Source organism: Eucalyptus grandis, chromosome 3, assembly GCF_016545825.1.
Source record: "Eucalyptus grandis isolate ANBG69807.140 chromosome 3, ASM1654582v1, whole genome shotgun sequence".
NCBI lineage: Eukaryota > Viridiplantae > Streptophyta > Magnoliopsida > Myrtales > Myrtaceae > Eucalyptus > Eucalyptus grandis.
In genome coordinates this window covers 37219487-37229835 of record NC_052614.1, presented here as the reverse complement: position 1 = coordinate 37229835, position 10349 = coordinate 37219487, and the positions used below count along the sequence as shown (strand labels likewise).

General features: G+C 40.2%; 1 protein-coding gene across 1 annotated transcript; it reads right to left on the bottom strand.

Annotated features, from left to right (window-relative positions):
• Window positions 1-2756: 2756 nt before the first annotated feature.
• Window positions 2757-4797, bottom strand: LOC104439596 (spermidine hydroxycinnamoyl transferase). The gene is made up of 2 exons (XM_010052641.2): window positions 4231-4797; window positions 2757-3557 (listed from the first exon to the last, which is right to left on the bottom strand). The coding sequence occupies exons 1-2, from the start codon at window positions 4795-4797 to the stop codon at window positions 2757-2759; spliced, it is 1368 nt and encodes a 455-aa protein (XP_010050943.2).
• Window positions 4798-10349: the final 5552 nt, after the last annotated feature.

Here is a 10349-nt window from a genome sequence, read left to right as displayed (position 1 = left end):
CGTAATGGAGATTATATCAAAAGCAAGACTGTCAGGTTGCAAATCGGCCATTATTCCTATCGAGCGAAATGCCAAGCTGACTTCTATTGACTATGGTACTGGCATATCTTCTTCTTCTGATGATCCATTATTAAAGATCCATCAGGATATCAGAGACTCGTATGGAACTTATATATCTTACCATGACTAGGCCAAACATCTACTATGCAGTACAGACTCTTAGTCAATTCATGCACAGTCCAAAACAATCTCACATGAATGCAGCCTTGAAGATTGTGAGATATTTGAAGACATGTCCAGGCTTAGGGATACTTCTTTCTCGGATATGCAACATGGAAATGATGGCCTATTGCGATGCGGATTATGCTACATGTCCTATGAGCAAGAGATCTATCACTAGCTTCTGTATCAAATTTGGGGAATCATTACTTTCATGGAAGACGAAGAAGCAGTCTACTGTGTCCTTATCTTTAGCTGAGTCGAATATCGATCTATGGCAAAACTGTTTTTGAAATAGTTTGGTTAAGGGGTTTGCTTCTAGATCTTAGGGCACAAGTTAATGGACCGACTACACTCTTTTGTGACAGTGATTCAACACTCAAACTTGCAGCAAATCCTACAGTTCATGAGAGGACAAAACATATAGAGGTCGATTGTCATTTTACTAGAGAGAAGATTCAAGAAGAAGTTATCGAGATGAGAGGGATCAAAACCAAAGCGCAACCTGCGGACATATTCACTAAACCTCTCTATCAAAGACAACATGTATATCTTCTGAGCAAGTTGGGCGTCTTGGACATATACAAGCCACCAGCTTGAGGGGGAGTGTTGGAAGATATGATTTACAAGATCGGTACAGATTGTAAATTGATATGGATTGTGTCTATCTTAGGATTAAAAAGATTACAAAATATTTAGGAAATATACGCTTTCTCTTTATTGATACTTCTTCTGTATTATATACATCATTGTACGCAGATTACAATGAATGAATTGAGGCATACAATTTTCCTCTCCAAATTCTTCCCTACGCTCTTTCTTCTTTCCTTCACCTACTCTCGTGACAGTCTGGTATTGCTGAAGTTTCGAATTGCCAAAAGTCCATAAATGGATGAATTAATGAGGTATTTATAGTGAGAGTGCTGGGATGATTAATAGACAAGATTGTGCTATATGGCGATTTTGTGTTAGGGAAATGAGTGGTGGATAGTTTGTCGCGTGCCAGGGGACATAAGCCTTACCCGTCAAGAGATCATGGGCAATGATGGGCTGCCGGGAGTCGGGAGGATGCAGGTGATACCGAAATGGTCGAAGATTTAAATGTTAACACAAATGCAACAAAATAAATGCTCATGACTTAAGAAATTTCTCTTTTTTTTCCTCAGTTTTCCTGGAGGTCTGGAGAAAACTACAATCAATAAATTTTCCTAGCTAAGGATAAATCACACATACTTGGATAGATGCTCACTCGAAAAATTATAGGGCATGTATCTGACCAAAAAATTATATATAAAGAGCACGTAACTTGTCAATAAATGGAATCCACTGAAGAGATATGAAATTTAGATAAAATTGTAATTCAAGAAATTCTATTAGGATATTCATTAATCAAAGTACTCATTGCTAAAGGAAACGTTGGAGAAACTTAAATTGATTACTCCAATTATTGTTGAAGTTGTTGCAAATCATTCAATGGGACATTGCAATAGTCATGCACATAGTGCAGGGGTGCAACGACATTTCATCCGAGAGGATGACCTGCCACTAGGCTCCGATACTAACATATACTAGGGTGGTAGGAGATTTAGAACGTAACACAAGTGTAACGAAATAAATGTTCAAACGCCTGAGTAATCCAACTCAGGATGTAGCGCATACAAATGGGGTAGATGCACGCTTCCTTAGGAATCCACCTTAGGAGACTCGATCTTTGGGAAACCAAGCAATGCTTAATAAATTGAGCATAAGATTATCTTTGAGTCGCCAAATATCATGGAACTTGATCCATTAGAAACTAGGCACCTCGAACATTCCATCTATATCTTGTGAGACCAGGTTGAAGTATGAAACCCTCATCAAAATACCGAAGAAAAATGCTCTTAAAATTCCGTCGATAGAGTTGAACTTATCCACCATGATGTTTTGCCATGTGATTTGGATAAGCCTTAGTCCTCTTGATAAGTCTTCATCAATGGGCCGAAGCCAAGCCCATTAGAAAGAGTTTGGGGGTTGACTGAGCATATCTAATGAGCGTTGCTCCGTACCCACCAAACAAAAATTCTGTAAGTTGTCCCCATGTAATAGAGACAACATAGGAAACCATTACTATCACTCAGTTATCTTGTGTATAGTAATCTCCGTGAAGCAAGCCGACAATCCCTAAACAAGTCATTTGCTAATAAATTTATGAAGCTAATATTAACGAATAGTTCACATTGACATTACATGACCAAATTACATATAGTGAGTTAGAATTCTAAGGTTTCCTCTGCTAGACGAATTCAGATTATTAGATTTTGAGTGTGCTATATATCAACGACGGACGTTAACTTCTTTAGAGGGAATCCGGATCCGGTGAGATATTAACAATTGATTCCATATCTCTATATAAAGATATAATTCAGACCCTTTTGTATTTGCTAATTGCTAGGATCTTAAAGTCATACATAGATAAATTATCACAGGAACCTTTTTCATCCGTAGATCTAATAATATATCGACCAAGAGCATTTATTAAACATTCATCAGTTCAAGAATTATTCAACGATATCCTCATAGAAGAACTTCTTGAAGTCTTCCATGTGCGCGATTTGCAAGCACAAGGCCACCACCAAGCCACCTTCTTCCTCAAGACTCGGAAGAACCAGAGAATCGCCGTCGAAGTCGTGGTTCCCCGGCCCCATGTGGACCTCTCTCCCCCAGCCGAAGTCATGGCCGTATATCGGCAATGTCAACCAGCTCACCACCCCAAGATTAGGGTTTCCATAGAAAGGCCCTCGGGTGCTTCCTAGGGCATGCACATCCTGAAACAAGGTCAGGTCCGGTTGTCTCCGGATGTGATCGATGGCCGACCTCACGTAGTCATGGGTCACCCTCTCGATGGCCTCTCGAATCTTGCTCGAGGTGCACCCGAGCGGACTCGACACCAGCTCACCGGACATGCCAGCAGCGACCACGTCCAGGGTTGCGTTGCCGAAGTATCCAAGCTTCAGTGGCGGATGCAGGCGGTGGCGGGAGTCGACACAGATGCCCACAGCAGTCGGCTGCTCAGGCTTGTGTTTCCGCGCCTTGCACGCACACCGCCATATATGTGCAGCCACCGTCTCGTATCGGGTGTACGGGCGATGCGGGCCGGCTCGTTCCTTGTTCGCTGCGTTCTTTAGGGTTTCAACTTGGGTCCTTGTCAGCTTTAGCATGGCCACGGTGGTCTTCTTCTTACGCTCTTCTAGGTTGTTAGTGTGGCCGATCAGCAGCGGTGGGGGGTTGAACTCGGAGTGTTCCAAGTGCCGTGGCCGCGGCGGTGGCGTGCTAGATGGATCGTCGCCCACCCATAAAACCTTGTTAAAAAATTAGTCCAGAAATTAGTACTTTCAGCATCAATAATTCAAATAGACAACTCTGATGGATTGAAATGATGTTCTAAGTGTTTATGTAGAAAGTATTTGACTAATATTAAAAGCGAGCAAGAAAGATATCGAACATCCATAACGAAGATCAATTTTTCAAATCAATTGATGAATATGTTGCATAATCTTCATAGTTTAAAATCGACATAAAAATTGAAAACAAAAGTCAAACTTCTGAAGTTCTCGTAGGGAGGGAAGCTTGCAAAAATAAATAAATAAATAAAATTAAAAATGTGAGTTGATGCGAGAACACATTGGACAACGGCTAAATAATATAAAATTACGATCCGTGGAACGATGGAAATTGTCTACTAATTATACACATCAGGCACATCATGATCATAAATCACATGATCCCAAAGAGTGTTGGTTTATTTAATTCAAAAAATTTGTGTCCTGTCTTTAGTACACCAAAATTTCTTAGTTTTCAAGAATTTTTCTTTCTAACAATTATGTTATTCTTGTCAAAAGTTTTGGTTACTCTTACTTCTTGTTTCATGAATTTTCAAATAACTGGGTTTCTAGCCCATAACCCCGGTTTTGAAAAGGTAAAGTTTGGATGCCGTGTGAGTTAAAAAGAGAACCTTTACATTCACCAACCGACCTTTCTATCATAATATGGCTCAACGCTCAGTCGCTCGCCGCGAGCGAGCCGCGCCCACTCGGTCATGAAATGGAGAGCGCTTGGCCCATCGGCAACCGCATGAGACATGGAGAAGCTCAGGGTGAGCCCACCACACTTGAACTTGGTGACTTGAACCAGCAACAGCGGCAGCTCATGGATCGGCTTCGTGTAGTCCACACTCGGCACGAGCTGCTCAAACTCCGGACGTGGAGAGAAATCGCCCAAGTCATTGAGCTCACCTTCGGATTCGGCCTCGATGAAACAGACACCCATGGCGTTGCACTCAAGTCGGAGCCGTCCCCCTTCAAGCCACCTGAGCCTGCCTGCGAGTGGATAGAATGGGACCAGCGTGCGGCTCAGTGAACCCCGGAGTGTGTCGAAGATGGCGTCGGCCGGATGGAGCCATTCACGGGGCGGCTTGTAGAAGTAAATGGTGGGCACATGAGTGATAATACCCATCTGATCCAGTTCTGAGAGCGGTAAGTGGCCGGTCCACGTTGCCGTTTCGGGCTTTATGGTGTAAGTGCCGCGGTACCTCACGGTCATGGACATTTTGCCGGATCGTGCTAGAGATGATTTCGATTTTACAGATGTTGCAATAGAAGGAATTTTGATGGGGGTAACAAGGGAGCCTTTGAATTTGCATTTAAATTGAGGATGACAATTTGAGAGAGAGGTGATCTTGGAGACGCATCGACTTTCGGGGATAACACGATGCATGCTTCGAGCGAAGATTGCCGAGGATGTTTCCGAATTTGTGGGGGAAGAGATTTTGCATGAATTGGCGGTTGCTTCGAATGCTCTGAAATTTTGGAGATGGTTTCGCTCGTGACGTACTTTTTCGGATGTTACCGAAAAGGAAAAAAGAAAGGAAAGGAAAGTAAAGAAAGCTGGAAACTTGGAAGTTCACGGTTCATAGTTTATCCAGGTTTAGCAACGTCGGACTATTCGTTCAGTCTCACAGTGGCAAAACACGATAAAATATATAAAATTGTAAATAAGGTAGCAAGCACGTATCATCTAAAACGGGTGAATTGGTGATTTTATAAGATCTTGACAAATTAACGCAAAATAAAACGAGTCAAGATCAAAGTATGCATAAGGATCATATTTTGGAGTAAGTTTCAGAATCTGTTATGCGGTGAACAGACTTTAAAAGTACCAAGCAAGTGTGCAATAAATTACAACAATAAATAATAGCGGTTCGGCTTATATCAAGTTATGTCCAATCTTTCACGCTAACATCCAACTAATTGGATTCCACTATATGATTTACAAGAAGTTACAATTCTAAGTGCAAACATTCTATAATAGATCACACGATCTCACTAACGATCTCACTCAATCACTCTTTCTGTACTTCTCTCATGATCACCAAGTTGAAAATCACAGAAAAAAAAAATGTATGGTCGAAGTATGCTTAGACTTTGGAATTGTAGTTTCTACTCTTCAACTTTTACTTGCTCCTCAACACTTGATCTTCTTATATACTCCCCCACTTCTAAACTAGCCATTTGATAGTCTTCAGAGGATCGTCTTCCATACTAGCTATTAGGCAGATCCATATCACGAAGTTTGGGTGGCCGTTAAGTAACGCAAGTAGAAATTTCACTTGATTTTAGTCGCCCATACAACCAAAGTCTTAGTTTCTATAAGTAAAGCTTCTCTGTTTAGAAAGAATTTGTCTTCAAGTTGCCAATCTACTAGATTGAGTTAATCAAATCTTTCTTAGCTTGAAATCTAAATCAAATCGTTAGCCGTTATACATTCTGAGGTTATGTCACTTTTTGTTAAGTTGTCTCATTGGAACTGATTTCGTCCTAAACTTGTCATGTTGTAGACTTCATTGGGATAAGAATGAGAGTAATTCTATCAGTCTTTATCTTCAAGAAAAAGGTATGGATTTGAGTTTAAGTTTGTTTTATCTAAGGTAGACTGTGTAGTACATGCTTGATTTATTTCCTAGATCAACATTCTTCAAGACAAATATCAGACTTACTAAAATCTCATGGACAATTTTATAAACATCATTATCTACTAGGAGTTTTCTTAACAGCAAATACAATGAAACTCCATCTAATAGAGCCTCGCTCGCACAGGCTTGTCGAGATAAGTCATAAATGTCATTCCAAATGAATTAAACTTTTGTTTCCGTTGTTTAATTTATCAAATTAATGAATAGTTAGGAAACATTATTTCATAATATGGTCATTTAGAGTTTACACAAGTAAGAACATAACCTTTGATGGTACTCGCTTTTCTTTTTTTTAAGTGGAATATCTTTATAGGTTTTTGACAATTAATCCGGTACCATGACTGTAATGGTGGTCTTGTTTAAGGTTCTTTAAATTTATATCTAGAATTCCAATTTATATAGATTATTGTTTTAATTGAGAAGTCATCCTCTTAAATTTCGTCATTTTCTTTCCAAGGACTAACATTGCATTTAGTCTCCAGATCCGGCAGAGAGGCATCGAGCAGGAGTACTCGAGGTCGGAGGGAGAGAGAGATTCGAGAGAGGCCAGCTGATTCGGAGAAGGGAGGTGAAATCCGAGCGAATCGTACCCTCTCCGTCCGCGCCCCCCCCCCCCTCGCCGGACTTCTGCCGCATCAACACCGTCCCCAAGCCCCGCTGTGCGTGCGTCGTCGCCGTGTCAAGTGGGAAAACCGTCACTCGCCCATTTTCCTTTTCTTTACGTCTTGTTCGGCTTCGGCCTTGCCGCATCCAGGGTTCCCGGTGTCGCCATCGCTCCAGCTCAGAAAACGCCGGAGCTTGAGCCACCCCCTGTTCGTGTTGCTCCAGCCACCGAGCCCCCACCATCCGTTGTTGCAGCCTAGCCGTCGCACCCACTGACGTAAGCTACGGCCACCCCCGTTAGGGTTCGAGGGTGAGGAGTAGAAATACCGCGGCCAGCTTCGCTGACCAACGACGACGATTAGCGACAATGATGGTCTGCCCTAGATGGTAAGTATACGTATATTTGTGAATGTAATCTTATATATCCATTCCTTCGCGGGCATAATTTCTAATCTCTTTGGTCTGATTTTTTTTTTTTTTTTACTTCTTTCTCTCTCCTTTGATCTTTATTCTTCTTCATTACTAACTCTGAAAGTCCAAACCCAGCAACCACAGTAAGACGAGGAGCCCCCACCTTCGCAGCTCCGTAAGCCAACGCACTGTCACACTCACCGATCGGTCTCCTGCGCTGCACATCTCTACCGTTTTCTCTCTCTTCCTTGGCAATGGAGGTTGTGGTCGCCATGAAGCGCGACCTCCATGGCTGACATTCCTATGGGGAGACGGAGGAGAGTGAGGAAACGGCAAGCACAGAGATCCACGTGGATTTGCCATGGTCATAGGCCCGTTATTAAACGATTCCCCTATGGCTAGGCTTGGTTTTATTTTTTATTTTCGGATCAATAAGGGCGGACCCAAATTTTTTTGATGTAACAAAAATTCGATTCATTTTTTTTTTTTTTTGGGTCAAAAGAAAGACGTTTGTTTGGTTTGAGCTGTCCAGAAAAATGTGATTGTCAAGTATCAAAAACCGACCTTTCCAATTATTACAATGTGGGAGGAATTTAACTGAAATTGAAGTTGATTTCGTATGAGTAGTTTAGAATAGCAAAACTTAACCAAAATAATTCATATTTGAGCTTGATTAATCTCCAGCAATGTGGGAAGGATTGCATTTTATCATGCTAATATTTCGATAAGAAAATAATAATTGATGGCGCACAAGTTAAATGTACATAACCATGAAATTATGAAAGGACACGATGTACTCATCAACGAGATTGTCAATTACTCATGACTTATCATTGTTTTATTGCTAATTGCATAGGGCTTAAAAAAACTACGAAATAACACTCATGCAAGCTGTGATAAGCAGTTGTGTCGATGTTGCTATCACAATCTCGACATCCATGGCAAGTACTTGTCTACCCTTGCGATTAAGGGCTAGGAGGGCACATATAGATGCAAGAACATAACGGAGGACTGATGGTGGTGTCGCAGGTGCCTTGAGACCCCGGACCATGCTTTGCATAGCAACTTCGCTCGCAATCATCACCTCCAGCATTACATGTTCCTAGATCTTCTGTCCAAGCCTTCGCCACAGTTGTCATCACCATCAATCCCGCATTTTGAACAAAAAAGTAAATAATTTTGGTACTAGATTCATGCCTAATGAGAAAGTAGATGTAACATGGATTTCTCTATCCTCTGAAAGGGAAGAATATAATCTGTGAGCACAAAGACGAGGAGGAGGCAATATGCTTGGAGGAGTCTAGCCATTTGAATTGTTTTGATCGTGAAATGACTTGATTCAATAGTTCTATGATGCTACTAGTGCATCTTTGTTTATAGTTGCTAAGTTATTTATAGCACCCGTGAAGCATAAATTAAGAAAGAGATATTTGTGTCTTCATTATAATGATTTTGAGATTTTTGAGCAATTAAAGATTTTGGAATAATGAGGAAGGAAATATAATCAAACACGCATTAGGGCCATAATCTGTAATTTCCATTTGCACAACAAGTCTGAGGTCAAATTTGGGGTCCATTCCTAATTTAAGATTATTTATTATCTTTTTCTCCTTCTCTTGGTTTCTTATCTCTGTGGTTTTTTTTTCCTGTCCCATTTTATAAGAAATTGGTGTCTCTCTTCTCTACAAGAGAGGCTAGAGTATTTAGGAAAGCAAAAAATTAACTTGCAAGATCAATTCTTGGGTTTGAGCCTTTCGCATTTTGACATTCAAAATTATTAGATGCTATTTGTTTGATATAGCTCATATATCTTTTTATGAGAGAGTAGTCTTTGAAAGGGGCAATTAAGCAGCTAAAAGAAGAATATTTTTTAAAGTTGCCTATACAACTTGTTCCTATCGCGCTACATTCCTGATTTGAAGATCATATCCCTTCTTCTTTAATGGTTATATGGAAATTTTGATGCATTTAGAATTGGCAAAAATGTAAATATATTGGCAAATATTTTGAATGGGTTATCGTATAATGCAATTGCAATTGCAATTGCAACAACTTTCTTGGCAAGGACTGATTATTCAATGTAATCAAGCAAAGATAACATTCCATATAATGATCATTAAGGGAGTTTTTTTTTCCCATTAAATAGGCATGGTTTTTAATGGATGTTTAGTATTGTTAATGTACAAAAGTCCAATATACAGGTGCCTCTCATTTGTTTTTCTTGTGCGGCTGAAGACAGTTGAAGGATAAAACTCGCTTAACAGCTTTTGTTGCCGACCACTCACGGCATGCGGCTCCTCTAAAGAAAATAGAAAAGGGCAAGCAGCCTTCCTTATCTTGGTTATACGCGAACACCATGAAGACTCCATCAGTCAAGGATTCAGTCAAGAATTCCGATGGACATTATCCAATTCTTTTCGGGTTTCAAACATGATCTCAAACTCCAAATATAATTTAACAATCTTTCACCTTAACTCGACATTTGCAATTAAGGAATAGTGCTTATCAACCAAGTCAGCTCTTCTAACTTTCTGGCAAGCACTCATTCTTTAAATATGCCAATTGAACCCTAGCAAAGCTCGTGCTTCATCGAAAGAACGTGCTTCGTGATCATGTCTATCAAGTTCTACATTGTCACAATTTTCTTCACAACAACACCACCTTTCACTGCAACATCTCGAAGGAATACTTGATGTTGATATGCTTTGGTTGCTTTGGACAAATTAGATTATAAACTAAATATATTATTGCACCTTTTATTTTTTTTTCTTTTGGTAAAGGATTTTATTGCACCTTGTTTGTCACAATATATAGCAACGCTTTTCTACTCCAATCCAAAGGGAGGACTTATCCATATTATCTCATTCGCATGTTATGTACTTTACCTCAATCAAAGACAATGCAACATCATCATATAAGGATGCTTTCTAACTCGCCACACCATATGCTGGCCTAAACATGTGCCACGCTAAAGATAGACACTTATCCAAGTCACTAGCATGATCTGAATTTATGTAACCTAAATTCTCATTGCCATTATGGTCCTGTGGTACACTATATGAACATCTTTTGTCCACTTTAAATAAATGATGATCTACTTCACAATTTT